The sequence below is a fragment of the Amblyraja radiata genome, chromosome 14 (assembly GCF_010909765.2).
Source record: "Amblyraja radiata isolate CabotCenter1 chromosome 14, sAmbRad1.1.pri, whole genome shotgun sequence".
In the NCBI taxonomy this organism is placed as follows: domain Eukaryota; kingdom Metazoa; phylum Chordata; class Chondrichthyes; order Rajiformes; family Rajidae; genus Amblyraja; species Amblyraja radiata.
In genome coordinates this window covers 44,377,158-44,402,185 of record NC_045969.1, presented here as the reverse complement: position 1 = coordinate 44,402,185, position 25,028 = coordinate 44,377,158, and the positions used below count along the sequence as shown (strand labels likewise).

The 25,028-nt window shown below is 42.1% G+C and overlaps 1 protein-coding gene across 12 annotated transcripts in view; it reads left to right on the top strand.

The window, feature by feature from the left end:
• The window catches only part of dmd (dystrophin), a 1,663,772-nt gene that overhangs the window by 886,270 nt on the left and 752,474 nt on the right, over window positions 1-25,028 (top strand). For all 12 annotated transcript variants that reach the window (XM_033033201.1, XM_033033203.1, XM_033033205.1 and 9 more), the window contains one exon: window positions 8,127-8,277. In XM_033033201.1, coding sequence (XP_032889092.1) covers window positions 8,127-8,277 — 151 coding nt within the window. The remainder of the gene's footprint in view (window positions 1-8,126; window positions 8,278-25,028) is intronic.

Genomic DNA, 25,028 nt, shown 5'->3' with positions numbered 1-25,028 from the left:
ACGCGGGAGTTGTGGAGGGATAGGTTCCTGTCAAAGCCAGTAGGTTTACTGGGTTTATAGTATATTATAGGTGTCTAAGTCTCTATCAATCTTTTTGGAGGCAGACCATCCTTGATACCTTTTGGAGACATAATCATCATCATCATCATCATCATCGTTGATAACATCAACGGGCACGGTGCCTTACAATGCTATGTACGACAGTGATCACAACTTCTGCTGAAGTGTGGATGGCCGTGGGCTCGCGAGGAGCTCATCCGCTCTTTGACAGGTCTTCTTTTTGGTCCTGCTGGGGGTCCACAGCCCCCTCCTCTCCTGGCAAACCAGGTGTGGGATACGGATTACTCGCCGACTATCCAACCATGGAGCAGGTAGCATGGGATTACATGGTACCCGTGGCGGGGGGAACACCCCCCCCGACATGAAATCAATCTTTTGGAGGCTCGACCATCCTTGATACCTTTTGGAGACATAAATAGACTGGCGTGCCCTGTGCTGAGCTGTGTCTAATGCACCTCATCCAGCCAAGGACAGGATTGTACAGAGAATCACAGTTTGCCTTTGTTGGGATCTACAGCTGGGGCAAGTCTTCCCTATGGTCCTCTAGTTTTTGGATGGGGTGTGACATTTTAAACATCAACATGGCTACTTACTTTTAACATGGATCAAAAAATAATGGATTTACTTTGAGTTCGCTCAATGTTTTGTCACAAACATGGACAAATATTTGAAGCAAAATCTTAAGAAGAAATTAAATTTGACCATCGTATTCGGAAAGTGAAGATTTTGTCCATATGCTTCTACACCCATGTAAATTAAAATCTCTGTTCATATTTTACTGATTATGCATTCATGTTCTTTTTCAAAACATATGTAAGATCATGTGTCTGCATGAAAAGGGCACTCTGGATTTTGTCTGGTTTTCGAATGAAAGCAGTCTTTGAGCAAATCATTACGTATTGTAGGCCTCATCAACAAAATTAGTCCGCAATTGGTCATGAACCTTTTACAGCAAATCACTTACAGATACATCAGTTGAGTAAATGAAGATCAATATCAAACATTCATGTATACAGACAAAGTAGCTGCAATTTGCAGTCTAATATTAGCATGAAAGCTTTAACACTAGAAATAAGAATCTCATGACTCCAGTTTATACAAATTCAATGCTAAATATTTGAGGCTGAATTCCAAAGGGAAGGTTAACAACCTATAAGTTCTTTGTTGTGTAACAAACTTTAAGTGCACACTTAGTGCAACTTGAAAACTGAATAAATCTGAGTGATGTAAAATCACTTTAAAATTCCATCCGCTTAGCATGATTTGCTTAATATATGCTATATTGCATCAAAGTAAGCCAAGTGGAAATAAACACAACATTGCTGGATAGCTGTCTCCTGTTTTAGAAAACTGTTTTTTTTTTGTTGGTTCTACATTTCACAATAGATTAGTCGGGTGTAAAGATGCTCACTTTCCTGTGCTAATTTTGGCCTTACTGAAATTAGATGATGAAATGACACTGCAGAGAGATGAACACAAGCAAGGGTGATTAGGCAATATGTTGCCCTTGGCTCATGAACAGTCAATTTGTATTATACTTTTGATTCGGAATTTTATACAGAGCCGGGATTACAAATCAATCCATGTTGAGATTCTCCCGTGTGAACCGGCTTGTGCCTAAATAATATCAATGTTAGATTTAACAACACATGGTACTGGACCAATAACAGGAAGAAGTGAAAATGCCGGCTGCTTATTTAGACGTGTTCAGGATACAGAGATGCTGCACACTAATTTGTAAAAGCCATCAGCAGAGCACTTAAATTCTGGCCTTTTATTGGCATCTGGATCTTTGGAAGTGAAACACTGATACAAAATGTATACTTTAGTGCAATGTGTAATTTATGTAATGAAGAGATGTTGAATAAATTGAAAATGATTTTATTGGCACATAGATGATGGTAATGCACTTTTTGCTGTTTCATGCACAGAATTTTAATATTGAGAGGTACATTAGGTGCAAGATGCAGGATTCATAAAGTTGTGCAGCATAGAATCAGCCTCTTTGGCTCGCTGCATCCAAGCCAACCATCATGCCTATCTATTCAAATACCACTTGTCTAAATTCATTCCATGTTCCTCTGTGCCTTGCTCTAAGTTTCTGTCCAGATGTCTCTTAAATGTTATTGCCATTCCTAACTCTATCCCCCCCATCTGGCAGCTCACTCCAGATACCAACTTGTCTGTGTGTGAAAAATGGATCCCTTGGATCCCCTTTAAACTACCTCCCATTCAATCTATATCATAATTATGAAATTGGAAAGGAAAGTAGTTTAGTTAACTCCTTGATTCTTAATAACACGGGGTCTCTCGTGACTACAGATTCTTGTGTGTTGGAAGCTTTTTAGTGAATTTCCTCCCATTCCCTCCATGTTCCTTATGCTATTTTTAAACTTAGTCCATTTTACCTAGATTGGAGATGTGATTTGAATCTGCATTTTTCATACTGAACCAATCACATAGTTTAGAAGGGAGTTCACACGCCTTGCCCCTTTTGAAGGCTAAAAGTCAAATATTCTCTGGATGGTTTCACCAGTCAGGATAACCTTACTGCAGTGCCTGTGACTGTTCAACGCGTTGTTTAGCTCTCAGTGGCTGCACCATGGCATCATATTCTGATTTGTATTCTGCAGTTCATAATTGCTAATTACTGCTCTTCAGAAGTTGAGCAAGCACTTGAGGGGTAGCACGGTGGTGCAGCGGTACAGTTGCTGCCTTACAGCGGCAGAGACTCAGGTTGCATCCTGACCACGAGTGCTGTCTGCATGGAGTTTGTAAGTTTTCCCTGTGACCACGTGGGATTTCTCTGGGTACTCCGGTTTCCTCCCATACTCTAAAGACATACAGGTTTGTAGTTTAATTGGCTTCAGTAAAATTGTAAATTGAGCCTAAGATAGTGCTAGTGTGCGGGGATCGCTGGTCGGTGCAGACTTGGAGGGCCGGAAGGCATGATTCCACGCTGAGTCTCTAACCTAAACTAAAAATTAAACTAAAATTGAAGTACAGGTCCATCAAATACATGAACATACCAGCTTTGTTGAAACCATCCCACAAACGTAAAGGAAGACACAAGAGTCTGGAGATACTGGAATCTTTAGAAATCCATAACGTGCTTAAGGAAAATAGACACAAAATGCTGGAGTAACTCAGTGGGACAGGCAGCAGCTCTGGAGAAAAGGAAAGGGTGATGTTTAAGGTCGAGAAGAAAGGTCTCGACGTGAAACGCCACCCATTCTTTCTGTCCAGAGATGCTGCCTGTCCTGCTCAGTTACCCCAGCATTTTATATTTATCTTCAGTAACGGTGACAGATCTCCAAGCATTCATAGAGTCATCAAGCACGGAAATAGTCCCTCCAGCCCAGCTTGATCTTATGCCAAACAAGGTGTCCCATCTACACTACTCACACCTGCCTGCTTTTGGCCCATATCCTTCTAAACCTTTCCTATCCATGTGCCTGTACGAATGTCTTTTAAATGTTGTCATAGTTTCTTCCTCAACTGCCTCATCTGATAGCTCATTCCATGTATTATCTAAATGGTGGCCGACTCGGAAAAGGGGAGATGCAGCGAGACCTGGGTGTCATGGTACACCAGTCATTGAAAGTGGGCATGCAGGTGCAGCAGGCAATGAAGAAAGCGAATGGTATGTTAGCTTTCATAGCAAAAGGATTTGAGTATAGGAGCAGGGAGGTTCTACTGCAGTTGTACAGGGTCTTGGTGAGACCACACCTGGAGTATTGCGTACAGTTTTGGTCTCCAAATCTGAGGAAGGACATTATTGCCATAGAGGGAGTGCAGAGAAGGTTCACCAGACTGATTCATGGGATGTCAGGACTGTCTTATGAAGAAAGACTGGATAGACTTGGTTTATACTCTCTAGAATTTAGGAGATTGAGAGGGGATCTTATAGAAACTTACAAAATTCTTAAGGGGTTGGACAGGCTAGATGCAGGAAGATTGCTCCCGATGTTGGGGAAGTCCAGGACAAGGGGTCACAGCTTAAGGATAAGGGGGAAATCCTTTAAAACCGAGATGAGAAGAACTTTTTTCACACAGAGAGTGGTGAATCTCTGGAACTCCCTGCCACAGAGGGTAGTCGAGGCCAGTTCATTGGCTATATGTAAGAGGGAGTTAGATGTGGCCCTTGTGGCTAAGGGGATCAGAGGGTATGGAGAGAAGGCAGGTACGGGATACTGAGTTGGATGATCAGCCATGATCATATTGAATGGCGGTGCAGGCTCGAAGGGCCGAATGGCCTACTCCTGCACCTAATTTCTATGTTTCTATACCCACTGAGTGAAAAATGTGCCCCTCAGATTCCTATCTTTCCTCTCTCACCTTAAACCTGAGTCCTCTGGTTCTTGATTCCCTGACTGTTGGTAAAATACATCTATCCTATCTATTCCCCTCATGATCTTATACACCTCCATAAGATCACCTCTGCTCCACCTACATGCCATGGACACAGTCCTCGCCTGCTCAACCTCTCCCTGTAGCTCAGACCCATCCAGCCTATTGTTCATGACTGCTGTTTCAACATACAGTAAAGCACCACTATAATGGACCACGTGGGAGGTGGGGGGGGGGGAGTATGGTGTCCATTATTGTCAATTGTCCAATTGTCCGCTATAACTGAGTGAGAGGGGAGCGTTGCAATGGGAGCCTTGCACTGTTACCAGGCAACCGAAGAAAGACTTGCCAGGTTGGCGCAGTTGCAGTGGCGCACGGTACTTCTGCATCCAGCTGGGGCATCACTTGGTGGCAGCCGCCTCAACCCCGTGTCCAGAGCAACGCTCTTCAAGAGTGTTTTACTGCTCGCTCTCTACTCACCGCCCCCTTTGCCCAATGCTGCGCTGCCTGCTGTCCACCAACCACCACCACCAACGGACGCCTCGGACAGCTATAAGCAACATCCATTACTTAGCGGCCCATAATAACAAGGGTTTACTCTACTTAAAACACATGAACACAATTTAAAAAACAACCAAATTCACAAGTATTTATGTCCATCACATCTGTTATCCTGTATTGTAATGTTTGGGTGAGAAGTTCTTGTGGCAGACCCAACCTGATGTTTTTTATTATGGGTGAATTCCTCACTGCAAGCAATGCAGAATTCTCAAAGCTTTAGCCTCACTGAACACCACAAAGTCGCTGTTGAATGGCGAAAGTACCACGAGCAAATCCTCACAGCCTTGGGGATGTGGCGGCAGCAGCAGCATGGGATTCGGAAAGTTTTCTCTGTTTGCCTTGGGTATGTCAGTTGGTAGACAGGGTAAAACTGCCAGCTCCTCTAAAACAAGATACAAAGTGTTGAGTAACTCCAGGGGTGACACAGTGGCACACGGTAGTGTTGCACTCTTACAGCACCAGAGACCTGGGTTCGATCCTAACTATGGGTGGTGTCTGTGTGGAGTTTGTAGGTTCCCCCTGTGGCTGCGTGGGTTTTCTCCAGATGATCCGGTTTCTTCCCACGCTAGTTATGTCGGTTACTTGGTCTTGGTAAATTGTAAATTGTCCAGAGTGTGTAGGATAGTGTTAGTGTACGGGGTGATCACTGGTCGGCGCGTACTTGGTTTAAGAAGTGGTCTCTTTCTGCAGTGTACCTCTAAAGACTACAGTCTAACTCAACGGTCAGGCTGCATCTCTGGAGAACATGGATAGGTATCATTGCGGATTGGGACCTTTCTTCAGACTGAGACCTTATAAAACCTAGTTGCTAGTTCTCAGACAACTTGTAAATTTACCCATTTCAATTTGCATAATCTCCAAATGTGACTATTTTGCATTGGGTTCCTTCAATCAACAAGACATTGTGTTTTTACCACTTTGCAATTTAAGAGTGTTTTGGGGTTAAATAATGAAATGCCAGTTGTATAATAAAATAGCACATTCACCGGTTCACAAAGGTGATGCATATGGTAGACTCAAGGAACTGCAGATTCTGGAACACCAAAAAAGACAAAATGCTGGAGTAATTCAGCAGGTCAGGTAGCATATGTGGATAACATCGATAGATAATGTCCCAAGACGTCACCTATCCATGTTCTCCAGAGATGCTGCCTGACCTGCTCAGATACTCTGCCACTTTGTATTCTTTATGCACAAGGTAGTTAACATAGAAACATAGAAAATAGGTGCAGGAGAAGGCCATTTGGACCTTCGAGCCAGCACCGCCATTCAATATGATCATGGTTGATCATCCAAAATCAGTACCCCGTTCAGGCTTTTTCACCATATCCCTTGATTCCCTTTGCCCTAAGAGCAAAATCTAACTCTCTCTAGTTGCAGATAAAGATTATCCAATGGAATTAGTTTAGTTTAGTTTTGAGGTACAGCGAAGAAACAGGCCCTTCAGCCCACCGAGTCCGTGCTGACCAGCGATCCCTGCACATTAACACTATCATACACACACTAGGGACAATTTACACATACACCAAGCCAATTAACTTACCAACTTGTACATCTTTAGAGTGTGGGAGGAAACAAAAGATCCCAAAGAAAACCCATGCAGTCATGGGGAGAATGTACAAACTCCATAAAGACAGCACTCGCAGACGGGATGCTGGTTTAAACCGAAGATAGACACAAAAAACTGGAGTAATTCAGCGTGACAGGCAGCATCTCTGGAGAGAAGGAATAGGTGACGTTTTAGATCTGAGGAAGGGTCTCGACCCAAAACATCACCCATTCCTTCTCTCCAGAGATGCTGCCTGTCCCATTGAGTTACTCCAGCTTTTTGTGTCTATCCCCCAAAGATATGTTATTAAGAGAAGATGATTCCATCGTTGGTATTCAGTATGAATACCATCATGTGGACTAAGTCAGAACAGGTCCTGACGTCAAACAATGCTGAAGCTAACTCAGCTCATTCAAAACACAAAGTGCTGGAGGAACTCAATAAGTCAGGCAGCATCAATGGAGGGAAATAGCCCGGGCCCTTCTGCAGACTCTGATGCTATCTGATCTGCAGAGTTGCTTCAATAGCTTGTGTTTTGCTCACAATGCCAGGATCTTCAGTTTTCTATCTCCAACTCAGCTGATTCCCCAGGTTTAGCTGATTCTCAGAGTTGTCAAAATCTTTGTATGCTTCTGACTGGGAAAAATAGAACATTTCCAAGTTGACTCAGTGTTATTTAAATAACTAAAATTGTCCAAAATGGAAAAAGTAACAAAAAATATATTAAAAACACGCAAATACCAAAATCTTTTCATTAGAAATCTAGTATCATTATAATTGTTTCAACCTGCCGTAGATTGTTTGAGCAGATTCCCAGTGGTAAATTGTTTTTTTTAAATTCCAAGCTAATGTGTGGAAATGCTGTATTTCTTTGAAAATAAAATTCTGCTTCACATCTTAGTGTGGGCAAAGCTATAAGTAATTAATCTCCATGAGCCTGGGTAATTAATTATCAATTGTGGGAAAAGCTCCAACATGTTCTTTAATTGCGCTGCTGTACAGATACACTTACTGTTTTGGTAGAAAAACAATGATGTGGACCTTTACTTTGAAGACTTCCAAATCATTTACCATAGAGCATTGAATTGTGACTTATACCATCTGTACCATTTTCCAAGATATTTTTTAATTGTTTGTTGTTAATTTAAAATTTGATAAAAGAGTCATGGGACCATACAGCGTGGAAACGGGCCCTTTGGCTCAACATGCCCACACTCACCTACATGCCCACAGTCACCAACATGCCCCACCTACACTAGTCTCACCTACCTGTGTTTGGCTCATATCCTTCTCAACCTATCCTATCCATGTACTTGTTCATATGCTTTTTAAACATGTTGATGGTGCCTACCACATCTACCTCCTCTGGGAACTTGTTCTATATACCTCCCAGTCTTTGTTTAAAAAAAGTTGCCCATCAGTTTCCTATTAAATCTTTTCCCTCCCCCCTCACCTTAAGTCTGTGTCCACTGGTTCTTGATTCCCCTACTCTGGGTAAAAGACTGTGAATTTACCCTATCTATTCCTCTTGTGAACTTATAATTGAAAATGTACAACTTCAGGCAAAATCACTATCCGAATTAAAACCTGCACTTCTTTTAACCAGGAGATTTAATAGAAATGTGGAAAAATGGCGCGCCTTCAACAGTGACCTGAAAGACTTTGCCAAGTGGTTGACAGAAGCAGAGATGATGCTGGCCGACGCCAGGATGGACACTGAAAGTATGGATGCAGTGAGAACGAAACAAAGAGTCAAGGTAATACCCCATGTTCTCACTTTGGTGAAATGTCAGTTGTGAAATGTTAGAAAAATTCCTGTTGAGAAATTTGCTGTTGTTACCAATGTTGTTTTGATGACACTTTGCATAATGGATACTCTTCAGTGCACCATGCACGGATCTGGATGTTTGTGCCTTCTGTTTAATTTTGAGTTGAATTATGCAACACTGTTAAGTGACATGATTTAACTTAGATGTGCTGGAAATGTTCATTGCCATGCAAAGACTGGTGAGATTTATCAAATCAACTTGGTTGCAGAGAAAGGACAAATCTGTGGTTGATATTCTATGACAGTCGTAATTGTTAAGTGCACGGAGATTTATATGTGGCTCATGGTCCGTAGTGTTGAGAATGCATCATCGTTAATACCATTTTTCACTTGCATTCATTTTGATCTTATTTTAATAGGTAATAGGTAGATTATTTATGATTAAGTGGCAGCATATGTTGAGCTATAATTACAGAGGAGCTATAAAGAAGCCTTTATGAGCTGCATTGTTTTTGAAGACTTTATTGTTGCAAGTCTGGTAGGATAGATGGCAATAAAAAAATTCCATTAGCTCTGCAGTATTAGAAACTGTTAAGCATTCTCTTTTTTTATTGGATTAGTGATGCAAGGCTTTATGAGTACAGCTTAGTGACCTGTGTGTAAAATTAGCAAGTTATATGTTGGAAGTGCAAGTCTGCGGCCTAGTAGTTTCGTTTCGGTTAACCTGTCCAAACAAGTAGACACTGAGTATGTTAACTGGAAGGTCAGATCTTTCTTGATATGAACACACATGAGATAAAACATGATACATTAAAACAATATCCACACTGTGATTTCATGATGAAGTTTGTAGTGCAGATGACGGGTTAAAAGGAAGATAAATTCATGTAAGCTTTGCCATTTTCGAGTTTTTAATCATAAAAATATAGCTTTTATATGATTATTTAAAGCTCAGTGCTAAAATGTGTGACAATGTGAGAAGCAAAGTTAATTGGATGTGTAAGTGGAAGTTTAAGGGCACTCTGGAAGAGACTGGTGTAGAGAAATACATAATAGGAATTTGGGGAAGAGTGAAAGATGATTATTGGCATTGATGAAGCATTATATTTTCAGGAGGCTTTTCAAAGTAAAGGGAAATTTAAAAAAACCTGAAAGAGTCCATACTTGGTGTGTGGATTCCTGAGTTCATGTCTTGATACCTGTTGTGTGGATTGGTAGAATAATGTAATCTCACAGCACAGAAGGAGACAATTTGTTGTTTTAAATAATTTGTCATTCTCTCAACCTTGTACGCTCTGAAGGGAACAGCCTCTCCAGGCTTCCAACTTTGTCATCATTTCTCATCTGTGGAACCATTCCTGTAAATCATTTCTGCATCCACCGCACTGCTTGACCATCTATGCAGAAGTGTGGTGCCCATAATTGATGACATGCTTGGTAAGAATGGGAAGGGTGAACAAATGTGTTGAGGACTGCAGTTGGGTACGGTGATTGGAATGAGGCTACAAAGAGATCTGAAAATGAAGGGAAGGACCAGGAAACTATGGAACCTAGAAGGAACTGGAAGCTGGAAGCTGGAAAGGGTACAGAGAAGATTTACAAGAATGTAGCCAGGACTAGAGGGTCTGAGCTACAGGCAGAGGTTGATTAGGCTGGGTCTCCATTCCTTGGAGCACAGGAGGATGAGGGGTGATCTTATAGCGGTGTATAAGATCATGAGAGAAATAGATTGGGTAGATGCACAGAGTCACTTGTCCAGAGTATGTGAATCGAGGATCAGATGTTTAAGGTGAAGGGGAAAAGATTTAATAGGAATCTGAGGGGTAACTTTTTCACATAAAGGGTGGTGGATGTATGGAACAAGCTGACATCAGAGGTGTTTGAGGCAATGACTAACCCAACATTTAAGAAACAGTTAGACAGGTACATGGGTATAGGACAGGTTTGGAGGGATATGGGCCAAACGCAGGCAAGTGGGACTAGTGTAGCTGGGACATGTTTGCCGGTGTGGGCAAGTTGGGCCGAAGTGCCTGTTTCCACATGGTATCACTCTATGAGTCTATGACCATGTATCAAATATGTGTGACCTGGGGAACAAATAATGTGGGAGAAGAAAATAATGAAGTACGGTGATCCTTTGTGTGGTGTTAAAGCATGAAGCACGGGGATTCTGACAGCCTTGAGATATGGTGGTGTTGGAAGAGGAAAGGGGAAAAAAAGGCAATTTCTGTTTTAGAGTTCTGCAATTCGCGGTGATGAAATGGGAATGTCTTGCAGCCTCTTCCAAAGGTTAGCTCAATGTAAATTGTTATGATATCATTCTCTGAGATATCTGCAGAGTTACTTGCAGTGAACTATTGAAGTTCTCCACCAGCCATTCTGATTTTGCTCAGCTAATGAAGTGTGACTGAGTTCGACAATAGTGGACACCAGGGAGTACAGTAGAATGCAACTGTGGACAGCAGCTTCACTGATGGACAGGACATCTGTTCAAGTGTTTACTGTCAGGCTGCCATTCTCCAATCTAGCTATAGTACACACAAGACGTTGCCGCGCACAGACTTTGAGGATGTTTTAATAATCACTTTCTGGTGGATTTTTTTGTTGGGCGTTTCATTGCATGTTGAAGTGACATTTTTGTTTGGTGCCATCCTATGCGTGTAAATCCTTTGTGGATGAATAAGCTGTTTAAAATTTCATGAAGTGTCATTTCAGGAACGGGGTGAAGTTAGTTTTCACACTTAGCTATTTGCATCTGCAGTTTACTCTTGTGCCAAATACCCTGCATTGAAAACTCAACCAGATACTGAATCAAACTGTAGGTAGCACAACAGTGCTGGCAATTAGAATGATAAATGCGTTGATTTCCTCCCTTTCCTGCCACATGCTCTTACTCTAAATTCAACCACATTTGGTTTTCATTTATTGTATTTGAATGTTTTCTGCACTACTTTGGTTTGCACTCCAATCTTGCACAATTCTGCAGTTTTACACTCATTGTGGTATTTACAGTTGTATTTATCAATACTGTATGTATACTGTTTACTACTATAGCTGCATGTCAACGAGAACTATTAATGCACTCTGCTATATATGACAGTAATATAATGTGTGTCTGAATCTGAAGCCACATTGTGGGCAGTGAATAGGATATAGAAAACCTAAATGAGTAAAACTTAAAGGAGTAAAAGTAATTTGCTGCTTCACCTTAATAAAAGCAAGTGAGAAGATGAAAGGGCAGTCACTCAAGGGAAGATACTGTGAGAAGATGCAGCTACAAGGGAAGATACTGTGAAAGTCTCCTACACAAGAGTAAAGGGGGGAGAGGGAAGTTTTGCTGGTGGTGGCATTACAATGGAGGTGATGACATTTGTGGAATGTCACTCATTATATGTAGAAGTAGGTTGGGCAGAGGATGAGGGCAGAATAATGGGAGATGGAAAAGGCATAGTTGAGGACTCAATCAACAAAATTGGAGGAAAATCCTTCTAGAGGAAAAAATAAAAGATCTCCCAGCACTGGCGCAGAGAGTGGTATTGTCAGGACCCAGAGTGGGGAAGCTGAGAATGGAAGGGTCATTGTATGAAGCTGTGTTGGAGAAACTGCAGCCAAGATAAGTTACATGAGTGAGTGTGTGTGTGTAATATTCAATCTTTTGTGGTGGTCAAATGATATTCAGGGACTATGATTCAACCCACCACCAACATAGTAATGGCAAAGTTAATCTATGCTGTTATTAAACCAATAATTAGCAAATGCTGAAACAGACATTTGTCATTCTACTTTCTCCATGTGGAGAGCTTGCATGCCAGCCAAAGACAGACACAAAGAGCTAGAGTAACTCAGCTGGTCAGACTGCATCTCTGGAGAAAAGGAATAAGTGACTCTTCGGGTTGAGACTCTTCTCCTTGCATGCCAGCCATGTTTATCAAGATCTAGATCTCAAGATGCCACCCAACCAATACTTCATTCTTTTCTATGACATGCTTGACTCCATTCTGTGACAGCTTACTTTGATGACTGTTCAGTTTTCACCCTAATTTGTGCTTTAACTTTATCCTGACATTGCTTAATAATAAGTTTATCCGCATTGGAGTTATAAATTTGTCCTGATGATGTGTGTTAATAATATGATTCTGTGCGTCAAAGAAGGAACTAATGCTTCAATAATTGCCTGCCCATCTGTAGAAACATTATTTTACATGTGGGTGTGAAGGAGTAATCTATCCTTCCACGAATTTCCTGTCTGGCTAATAGGCCTTTCTCACGGGGCGACTTGACGCAAGAGGTAACCAGAGTGAAGTGGTCGTGGTCTAGCACGATATCACACGATATAACGGGGGGTAGATAAAGAGTTCCCACGGTACTCGGCATTTCTGTTATTTGTGCGAGTGACTTGTCCGTCTCCCGAGCTTTCCCGTTAAATCTTGAATGAACATTGTGAACTGTGAAGTGTTGTTAAATCATCACGTGGCACAAATGATGTCACTTTCTTTTTCACACACTATAAATATCCTCCCTTGGTTGAATTGGCTCATTTGGAGACATGTCTGTACTAATGCCGTGACTTTACTGCAGGAAGATGCCACATTACTTAGACGATGTTAGTTGCGCCCAAGTTTAAATTTCCAACGTGTGTTTCAGAGTAAAGAGTCAGCGCAGAATCCTTGATAATCAAAAACTGTCTGAATCAGCAAGTTAGACACAAAATGCTGGAGTAACTCAGCGGGCCAAGCAGCATCTCTGTAGAAAAGGAATAGATTCCATTTTTGGTCAGGACCCTTCTTCGGGATGATTGTAGGGGGGAACTGGAAGCAAGAAAAGACCGGGACAAATCAGGGCCAACAACAGATTACCTCAGCAGGGTATTTTGAAGAGGGGTCCCGACCCGAAATGTTGCCTAACCCTTTCCTCCAGAGATGCTGCCTGACCCACTGAGTCACTCCAGCACTTTATGTCTATATTTGGTTCCCTGATAGGCCAATTGTTGGCTAGGGATAGTGTGATCCCAAGAGGGAACCATCGTTGCAAACCTTGGACTGGTTAACTGACATTTACTGCATGGGGGAGGGGGGGGGGGGGGGGGCAGGAGGGGGTGGGCGGGGGAGAGTGAGAGAGTGTAAGTTACCTAAAATTAAATAATTCAATGTTCATAGTGAACACAGACACAAAATGTTGGAGTAACTCAATGGGTCAGGCAACATATCTGGAGAAAATGAACAGGTGGCGTTTGTGTCTATCTTCGGTAAAAACCAGCATTCGCAGTTCCTTCCTGCACAATGGATCTCACTGTCAGTCTCTGACTCCCGTTGGCAGGCCATTCAGCCCACAGCCCGCCCAGCGATGACTAACCCATGTCACAGGGGGATGGTGTGAAGGCGGAGTTAGACAGAGCTTGATTAATGTTACGGTTGGGGAATAGGCCATAATATGGCCAGGGAAACGCTGTTATTCGTGACGCCCCCTCCGCCCTTTCCCAGCTGTTCTCAATCGCACCCCTGGCCACACAAAAATTTATACTTTAAGAAGGAATACACGGAACATTTAAACTCAGAACGCTTCTAACAGAGTGAGCCATGTGAGCACTTTGATCATTCTCCCTGTATTTGCATTTGACAAAATAGTCGGGAAAAAATGTTTAAAAGTGTTCATACCTTTTGCTATGCCTAATTGGCCCTTACCTCTGCGAAAATAGTCTGATATTCGTAGGTGAAATGTCACCAACAATAATTGATTCTATTATTAATTGACTAATAATTGACTCTATTAGCGGAAAGATGCAATTCTGATCTAATATTATCAATGCCTCTGTCTTTGGAAGCAACACCAGCAATTTATTAAATCTGACTACATGCGGCACAGTGGTAGAGTTGCTGCCTCACAGCCCCAGAGACCGGGGTTCGATCTTGACCATGGGTGCAGTCTGTATGGAGTTTGTATGTTCTCCCTGTGACCGCGTGGGTTTTCTCCGAGTACACCGGTTTCCTCTCACACTCCAGAGATTACAGGTTTGTAAGTTAATCGGCTTCGGTAACATTGTAAAATTGTCCCTGGAGTGTATAAGAATAGGTGGTCGGCGCGGACTCAGTGGGTCGAAGGGCCTGTTTCCGCGCTATATCTCTAAAATCTGAAGTTAGGTAATGTCTAAAGGAACTGCAGATGCTGGTTAATACGCACAAAAGGACACAAAATGTTGGTGTAACTCAGCAGGTAAGTCAGATCTGGGAAGAAAAACATAAAAAGCTGGAGTAAGTCAGCGGGTCAGGCAGCATCTCTGGAGAAAAAGAATAGGTGGCGATTCGAATCGGAACCCTTCTTCAGACATCCTAATCGGAATTTAGTCTGAAGATGTGTCTCGTCCCGAAACATCACCTATTTTTCTCCAGAGATGCTGCTTGACTCGCTGAGTTACTCCAGCTTTTTGTGTCTGTCTTCAGTTTAAACCAGCATGTGCAGTTCACTCCTTACACGGGTCTCCAGAGAACATTGATTGGTAGCGTTCCGGACCCTGCTTCGGAAAGACATCGATCGCTAGTCGGCGAGGACTCCGAGCTGTATCTCTCAAAGAAGTACATGTGAAAAATTTCTCACGGACCATAAAAATGCGGGACCTTTCAGTAAAGTCCCTTTTAAAGATTATAGTTATTTTCTTGAATCTCATTAACATAACTCATGAATAAGTTGATGTCCATATGCGGATGCAAATCTTTATTTTTTAAATTCAATCCCACAGAAGACAATTTTTACTCACCTTCTGTCCCCTCTGTCCAGCTTCCGGGTTCACCGTTCGCAGGAGTTCCCACGGTAAACGCAAGAGTTATTACGGATATCGCACTGGCCACTACCTCCATATAATGTTGCAATGTTCAACCACAAGTGTACAAGTCACTCTTGGAGAAATTCAAGCTTGCTTAAATTTTCTCCCGAGTCAACAAGTTACACGATTACCTGCCGTTAGCGCCACGGTGGTCCACGGTGGTCCACGAATGCTGTACGGTTATCGTACGAGGTTCCCACGATGTTCAATTCTGGTTAACTCTTGCGTCAAGTCGCCCCGTGAGAAAGGCCTATAAGTGAGCATTTGAGAATGGCTATTTGTCAACCTTTGAACGAGGGCAAAAGCAGACTGTGGACACAATCACAGCAGATGCTGAAATCTTGCACAGAATTCAAAGTGCTGGCGTAACACAGCGGGTCAGGCAGTATCTCTCGAGGACATGGATATGCAATGTTTTGGATCAGGACTTTTCTTCAGACTGATTGCAGTAGGGGAGAGAAAGCTGGAAAAGGACTAGGTGGGGCAGGGCAGTCTGGCAAAGGATATTCACATTTGGCGAACTATGAATTAAACTTTTTTAGCTTTAGTTTTTTTGTTTTAAAGATACAATGTGGAAACATGCCCTTCGGCCCACTGAGTCCGCGCCGACCAATGATCGCCCGTACAATAGTTATCCCAGTTTTGGATCCTACACACTACATGTAATATACAGTAGCCAATTAACCTACAAACCTGCACACCTTTGGAATGTGGGCAAAAACCGGAGCGCCCGGAGAAAACCCACGTGGTCACAGGGAATGCATATAAACTTTGTGCAGACAGCACCCGTAGCCAGTATCGAACCTGGGTCTCTGGCACTTTAAGGCAGCAACTCTCACGCTGCTCCCCTGCAGTTATGCACTTTGCATTATGCCGCTTCACAGGGAGCCACTTTTCATTCACAAGTTATCTTCAGTTACAAGATACAAGATACATTTATTTGTCACATGTACCAATAGGTACAGTGAAAGTGTGGTCACCATACAGCCATACAAATAATAAAGAGCACAGAACACGATAGTTTTCAAGAAGGAACTGCAGATGCTGGAAAATCGAAGGTAGACTAAAGTGCTGGAGAAACTCAGCGGGTGCGGCAGCATCTATGGAGCGAAGGAAATAGGCAACGTTTCGGGCTGAAGAAGGGTTTCGGCCCGAAACGTTACCCATTTCCTTCGCTCCATAGATGCTGCCGCACCCGCTGAGTTTCTCCAGCACTTTTGTCTACCTACGATAGTTTAAACACAGACATCCCCACACAGCGGGATCAAAGTTTCCCACTGTGAGGGAAGGCTCCAAAATTCAGTCATCCTCCTCTGTTGTCCTCCCGTGGTCGGGGGACTACCGAACCCCCACTGTTCGACGCTACGGGCGGCCCGATGTTCAGGCCCGCTCGCCGTGGTGATGGAAGTCCGACGTTGGGACTGGAGGACATCCTCAGCGGCTTGGATATCCGAATCGGCCACCTCCTACTGGAGTCCGCGGCTCCCGAAGTCCCCAGGCCGCGCTGGGTGGAGATTCAATGCTGGCGGCACTCGGCAAAGGGCCCCAGGACTCCGCGATGTTGAAGTCAGTGCCAGCCATGCTGGGAGCTCTCCAGACCCCAGCTCCGATGTTGAAGCAGCAGGCCCAGCATTCCGGAGCTCAAACGGCGATCCCAGATAAGGCATCGCCCACTCCGTGGTGAATCCAGCGCTGCGCCGCCGTTGCTGGAGCTCTGGTTCGGTCCCCAGCAGGAAAGGCCGCTCCAATCCAGTTGGTAGGCCGCGAGGAGGGGGGTGAGGACGCGACTCGGATAATAGTCGCATCCTCGCCAGGAAGTGACTGGGAAACAGTTTCCCCCTTACCCTACCCCCCTCCCCCACATAGAAAAGCTAAAGAAACTAGAGAAACATACTTTTAAAACTAACTAAAAATAAAAAAAGATAGAAAAACAAACTAACTGTAAGCAGAGGCTGCCTTCAATGTGGCGCCCCTAGTGGCTGTCCTCAACAGGATGAAAGGCCTTCCTTTCACTCAACCAATCACGAGGATGTAATAATCACCAAGATTAACTGTGAGAATGACGTGGATTTAGAATTAAACAAAAAGGAAGGTGTACTCCTTTATCCTTTCCTCAGTTCAATAATTATTTTTAAGTGTACAGTACACAAGACATAATGACATGTTGACGTGGATGTGCACAGTCCCATCACATTGTGTTCTCTTCCCCCACCTTCTCTCTGTGAGAAATGAACAATCTGTAAATATGACTCCGTGGAAGGTTTTGCCTGTTGCCCTCTTGTTTCTCGAAATTGAATGGTTCAGTCAATAGTTTAATGGCACACATGTACCTGGATGCATTGATTTTTTTGTTTCACATATAATTCAGTAAAATCCTACTGCACTGAAGCACAATCATACACAAGTACAAAAGTGCAAGGATTGCAGCGTAAGAATATTAGACTTCACTGAGGCAATACACAGCTTTGCCTCATTTCTGGTGCTTGTGGTCTTTCAAATTCTTAAAAGCATGGTCTTTCCTTGGCCTTAATGGTCCGCTGCCCGGGTTTAGCACCGGGCCTGTGCTGCAGGGTTTGGCCTGGCCAGACAATGCTGTTGATGTCCTTCACTGCTGCTCAGTGCCACTGCAGGCCGCGTTCAATCTGCAAGCTTGATCTCTGTGTGGTCTCCTGCGGCCCACTCTGCCAACAACTCTACATGCACTCTGTCCCCCTGCCTCAATGTAGCTACCTCTCAGCCTCCGTGCACCTCCTACAACTGACTTTGAAACACTCAGAGTGCCTCTGAGCCTACAGCTCATTCACCTTATCCATTCCTCTCCACCATCCACCACTGCCAACTTGATACTGATGCATCTTGGATAAATAACTTGGGCAGCACAGCGATGCAGCTGGTCGAGCTGCTGCCTCACTGCGCCAGTCCAATTCTAACCTTGGATGCTGCATGTGTGGAGTTTGCACGTTCTCTCTGTGATTGTGTTGGTTTCCTCCAGTTGCTCTGGTTTCCTCCCACATCCCAAAGATGTGCATGTGTGCTGCTTAATTAGCCTCTATAAATTGCCCAGTAGTATTTTGGGAATGAATGAGAAAGAGGAATAACATGAAACTAGTATGATCAGATGATCGATAATCGGCATGGACTTGGTGGGCCAAAGGGCCTGTTGTCCTTTTGTGTCTCAGTACTGAACTAAATCTTGAAATTAAAGATAGACACTGACAGAATGAACACACACGGAACTGCAGAATGATACTGATACACCTTGGGAAAATAACTGGTCTACAACCACCTCACTGGCACAGCTCAAACACGCTGCCTCGACAATATTGGCGCTTTGAAGTCCATGTGAGTTGGGAGAAGGCTGAAACCTTCAAGGCAAATAAAACCAATTAAAAACATCAAAAGACCATTATTTGCAAATGTAACCGTGAAAAAATACAGTGACAAGTTTTTCTTTTTTTACTTTGTTTAAACCATCTGCTTGTGAGAAATTTCAGTGATTGGGGAACATTGTGGTTGAGCGGAAATTTATGAAGCACTGTAAAGATTAATGTCAGCACAATAGCAAAGCAATCTCACAGTAAAATGCTCGGCAATAAATGCAGCTCATATTTGTGGTATGTTTTGACACATCCAACACTGAAAATAGCTATCAGGATGCTCATACAGGAATAACCAATACAGAAGATACTTAAAGATTTTCAATGAAATTCATGCCCTTTAAATTTAATATCTAATAAATAGAATATAATAAAATGCCTGGTAAATCATATTTAGCAATGACAGAATTATAACTGTATTGCAAATACCAAGACTCAAGTGAGGCAGTGGATTAGTGTTATGTCGTACAGTAGTAAAGCTACCGGTAATTTTAGTCAGGCCTCCAGAGTCTGTCGCTGTATAATGTTTTTGTATAGCTTCTATACGATGTTTTCTACTGACTTATAGTACCTGCATATTTGTCAATTGATTGAATACAGCTCTTCTAGTGCACTGGGCATAAAATTCAATGCCTGTCAAGGCAGTCCAAGCAGAAGATTTCACAGAATCAATTGCCAATCATATTTGCCTCCTGCAAGTGTTTGCCTCAGGAGTGAACTGTAAAATAGTAATGACACTCACATCCTGGTACAGGTGTTGCATTAGTGAAGGGGGAATAAAAATAACCTCAAATGAAGTAAATTGATTTGCTGCCAAGTCACAATTAAATCAACATGATTGCTTCTCTAGATTATGTTTTGAACGAGCTGCAGTTCTGTGCTAAATTACTTCAGAGTAAACTCGGGCTCTTTACAATGCCTTTAGAAGTACATCATATTGGCCAAAGTCTCATGAATCTCAACCTGTAGCAGAAACACTGTGTTGTTATCGTTAAAACCATTCAATTTTATTGGGGTTCATTTTATTAGTCCCCGCTGAGAGAAGGCAGTGAGATTGCTGCAAATCCTGACCATACGACCACCCACGGAAGGCTGTGGAGGCCAAGTCAATGGATATTTTTAAGGCAGAGATTGATAGATTCTTGATTAGTACGGGTGTCAGGGATTATGGGGAGAAGGCAGGAGAATGCGGTTAGGAGGGAGAGATAGATCAGCCATGATTGAATGGCGGAGTAGACTTGATGGGCCGAATGGCCTAATTCTGCTCCTATCACTCTTGAACGTGAATCCTCCTCACGTCATCCACATCTATGAGTAAACAGATTAGTGGACCATTAATCTTTTTGTTTTCCTTTTGAAATCTTGCCATCTGTCAAATATTTGCTGTGTTTGGTACATTATGGTGCAATTCAAAAATAAATATTTGAAAGCCTAACAGGAAGATTTGAAGATATAGAATAGCACGCTTTATATATCCAAATATTTATTTTGTTTTCACATTAAGACTTAAGAGTGAAGTCTTCAACTTAAGACTTCAAGTCGGTGACAGATTTCACCAACTTAAACTTAAAAGTATTTCCTTTCGCCTCAAGATTAGAGACTCCATTATTTTATTTTGTAACAACTCCATGCATAGATTGGGGCAATATTCCCTGTGTTTGGCTTCATCGTATTACAGACGGAGTGAGATTATAAATTAGGTAGTTAATGTATTTGTGTTTTTGGTACATTTCTTCATTATAACAGTAAGCACAATAATGGATGGAAATAACAAAAAACAGTTCTGCAGTTTTCAGTCGCATTATCGAATTTCACAGTAAATGTGTTTGTTACAGGAATAGGATTGATGCTTGTGATTTATTCTCAAAGACTAACTGCACCTAAGCTGAGAATTTCTGGCAATTTCAACTGTCAGCAAAACTCCAACAAAATTAAAAAAAACTGCAGATGCTGGAAATCTGAAATAAAAAGAGAAAAAGCAAGAAACTATCAGCAAAACAGCAGCATCTGTGGAAAGAGAAACTGTCCAAGAGACAAGATATAACCACAGATCATTTATAATAATCAACACAAATATCAATAAATTAATAACTCCAATACTAGTGCAGAACCAAATCTCATAGCCAGTGCAACCAAAGACTGTCTATAGAAGATCATAGTTGAGGTGTGAGTTGTGTAGTGTTCAAAGGCGAGATAGATGGACTTGGGAAGAGTCTATTCATGCACTGGGTGGTCACTGTTATCAGGCTCATATTTCCTTCCCGATGGTAGGAGTGTTGCCATGTTAGCGTGGGTCTTTGATGATGCTGGCTGCCTTTTAGAAGCAGTGCCTCCTATACATTGCCTTCAATGGTGTTAACATTTCAGATCTCTGACCCTTCACCAGATGACGTGAAAAATCAATTGTTTCCTATTCCACAAACAGTGTTTCCAGATATCTCTGTTTCTATTTCAAATTGCCTTGTGATTGCTGTGGTTACCATTGCTGGACCACACTGAATGAGAGCGAAAATAGGCTGTGGTGACTATCATTAATTAGTAAGATCATAAGCCCCTGTGGAATTTGGAATCATTTAGATTGCCTTAAATTATACTTACTTTTCTGTTTAGCCGGTGGTTCTTTCTGCTGAGGATATTGCGGCAAATTAAAATCACAATTTTTTTCAGCTAGTATCAATTAGCAATGTTTTAAAGCTCAGGAGAATATGCTAAAGTAATAACATTGTGGTTCAGAAAGCATTCCTCATTTTTTATGTGCTCAATGAATATACTTGTTTCCATCAATGATGAGAAAATGATAGGAATGTATAATCACTGCTAATTAGATGAGAAAATGGCTGCAATAGATTACTTCTGGGGACGTCAGTACAGAGTGAATGGTAAAAAGATGTATTTGAATTACTATTTCAAGAAATTATTTTTTTCCATATCCTGGTGGCGCAACGGTAGACTTGCTGCCTTACAGCATCAGAGACCCGTGTTCGATCCTGACCGGGGTGATTGTCTGTACAGTATTTGTATGTTCTCCCCGTGACCTGCGTGGGTTTTCTCCGAGATCTTTGGTTTCCTTCCACACTCCAAAGACGCACAGGTTTGAAGGTTAATTGGCTTGGTATAAAATGTAAAATGATCGCTAGTCTGTGTAGGATAGCGTTTGTGTGCAGGGATCGCTGGTCGGTGCAGACTCGGTGGGCCGAAGGGCCTGGCTCCGTGCTGTATCTCTAAACGAAACTAAACTAAATAGTGTGATTGTTTGACTGAAATGTGTAAACAAGTAGCTGACACTCCAAGAGGATTGCTGCCTGATGCCTTTATCCTCTGACTCAGCCTCTGCATCTGGACTAGCTGCAAGTCCTCTAGTGTATCACTGGTTACCAAAGGGAAGGGGCAGCTGCATTTGACACCAGGGATGGCTGGCAAAGAGCAAACCTGAGGGAAACGTCAGGTGAAGGGTCAGTTTGTTTTACTTACTTCATTTATACTAGTTTAAAAATCAAGATTAAAAAATAAAAATTAAGACGATTTAAAGTTTAGTATTTTACCATCTTTTTAACTTATTGCTTATTTATTTGAATAATTTCAAATATTTCGGTATCAGAAACAATTAAAAATCGTGCAGACTTTTGACAGGACTTTTCTCTGACTTTTTTATGGAAGCGTTAAGGGAAGCTGAGATATTAGGTATAAGATGCATTGTGTTGATGAAGCTGGTTATTCATTCCATGCTGGGACAGTCCATGCTGAAATGTACACTGGGTCAAATTGTCTTCTCTGCACTCCGTAAAATTGGTGGCAGGTTCATTAAGTGATTGGTTTCTCAGTGCGTAATTCAGCTTCTGCTCATTCCTCCTTCAAAGTCCTCACCTTATTTCTTTGTAGTAGGATTTGTGTTTGACCTCGACTTCTAGTGGTGGCACATCTGTTGCCCTGGCTGCACTGTGTTCAAGTTTGATGTCATAGTCCACAGAGTTCCAACCTTTAATGCATTTCCTATTTTTTTGGCAGTGTAGGTATCTGAACTGGTGGCTTCAGAGATGATATGTCTTTACCATCTCAATTTTCCACAATTTCCTGGCCATCTCGAGTATTTTATTTCCACTATGAATAAATGAATGAATACTTTATTATCACATGTGACACGTTGCAGTGAAATTCTTGTTTTGCATACCATACACAAAGTATGCAAAACGTCACCACGTATATGATGCCTACAAATGTAATCCCAATAGTCCCTTTTCCTTGTTGGCGGTCCCTCTACACTAGGTCCCTCTGGAGTGATGTTGTAGTGAGGGGTGAGGTAATGAGGGTATTTAAGGCGTGCACTTTGGTCTATCTGCAGCTTTTAAATCAGAAATATTTCTGGGACCAGTCATTTGAACATCACCACTGCACACATTTAAATCAACCTGGAACCTGGACCTGGAATTCCAGAATCACATGGAATATAGTGTAGCAAAATGTGGAGTCATGCATTTTGGTAGTAGGAATAAAGGCATAGACTATTTTCTGAATGGGACGACAAGAGAATTCAGAAATCAGAAATCGGAGGTGCAAAGAGATTTTGGAGTGCTGGTGCAGGATTCCCAAAAAGTTAATCTGCAAGTTGAATCGATAGTGAAAACATTTATTTGAAGAGGGTTAGAATACGAAAACAGGGATGTAATGCTGACGCTCTATAAGGCGCTGGTCAGATCGCATTTTGAGTATTGTGATCAATTTTGGGCACCATATCTGAGGAAGAATGCACTGGCCCTGGAGAGGGTCCAGAATAGGTGTGCAAGAATGATCCCAGGAATGAGTGGGTTAACATATGATGAGCATTTGACAGCACTGGGCCTGTACTCACTGGAGTTTAGAAGAATGAGGAGGGACCTCATTGAAACGTACCGAATAGTGAATGGCTTTGATAGAGTGGATGTGAGAGGATGTTTCCACTCATGGGAGAGTCTAGGATTAGAGATCATAGCCTCAGAATTAAAGGATGTTCCTTTGGGAAGGAGATGAGGAGGAATTTCTTTCGGGTGGTCAGAGGGTGGTGAATCTGTGAAACTCTTTGCTACAGTAGGCTGTGGAGGCCGTCAATGGAAAGTTTTAAAGCAGATATAGAAAAATTGAATAAAAATAGTTTAGGTCAATGTGGGATTAGTGTGTGATGGTCAGCGTGGCCCAAAGGACCAGTTTCCCTGCTCTTTATCTCTATCTCTGACATGTCATAATTGTCACCTCCTACCAACAGGACCTGAGTGTGAACAGAATCCTTAACAATCAGGCAACCTAAAGATTGTCAGTCTGTGTTGTACAATTGCTGACTCATTATATTATGGTAATCCCTGTGCCTACTTTCAGTCAATGTGTAATTTAGCTCTCAATGCCCACTTTGATTAAAACACCATGGGCAATGTTGACAAATTGGAAGGTTGGTTGTCCAAGTGAATTAGATATCAACCAACTCCCGTAGAATCTTGCCTTAAACCGGATGATTTGATGGCAATATGTTGTATGACCGAGCCTTGCTCCTAAGTTTTTTTATGTACAAGTGTTCTAAAGTTATCCTTTGTGGCTCAAATCTACTATGATCTCCTTTCTACTCAGATGCATGTTCACTGAAAGTGCCCCTTGGGTTTAACTATCTAGATATCAATAGTATTCAGTCCTACATCATACCCCTCCACAGGAGGCAGGTGGCTGCATTGTATTGTGCCCATGGTGCTGCCTCTTCAATCTATTGACAATTATCAATAAGGTCAGCACTTTTGTTGGCTCTGCTTCACTTTAACAGTGTAGCTTTGATTCACAAGTTTGCCTACACATGACCTTCGGAGGCCTTGATATACTAAATCAATCATTCCTCTGCTCGTGTGTAGGAAAGAACTGCAGATTACTGGTTCAAACTGAGCATAGACACAAAAAGCTGGAGTAACTCAGTGGGACAGGCAGCATCTCTGGAGAGAAGTATCGGGTGACGTTTCAGGTTGAGACCCTTCTTCAGACTGAGTTGAGTCCCGATGAGTTACTCCAGCATTTTGTGTCTCTCATTCCTCTGCTCGTTATGTTGACCTATAGGCAGACTTGCTTGGAGTGGACCTCACAGCTTGTCACAGCTGTCAGCGTTGAGTTGGTCTTTAGTAAATTCTTACAAGTACTTTGACCAAGTTTAAATACAATTATTATTTTTTTAAATGGCAGTATCTTTATGTTGTTTAATGAGATGTCATAATGAAAATAGTTTTTACTGCTATTCATTTATTCTGAATAGAAGTTATTGGAGTGTTAAATGATTGGAAAAGCATCTGGAAGCACAAATTAAAACCAGTGAACATTGGTTTCTAGTGGCCTCAGAATGTATGTATTAAGAGTACAGAAACTCAGGTTAACAGTACTAATTACTTTAGGCTTAAGGTTGCATCCATCTTTGAGAAAAATAATCAGTGGCAATTTTTTGGGGCTTTTAGTTTGGCACATTCTCCAGAAACATTTTCAGCTTTGCAAAGAAATTTACATTCCCTGTACTTTCGTAGTCAATCAATTTTATTCAGGGATCTGTTC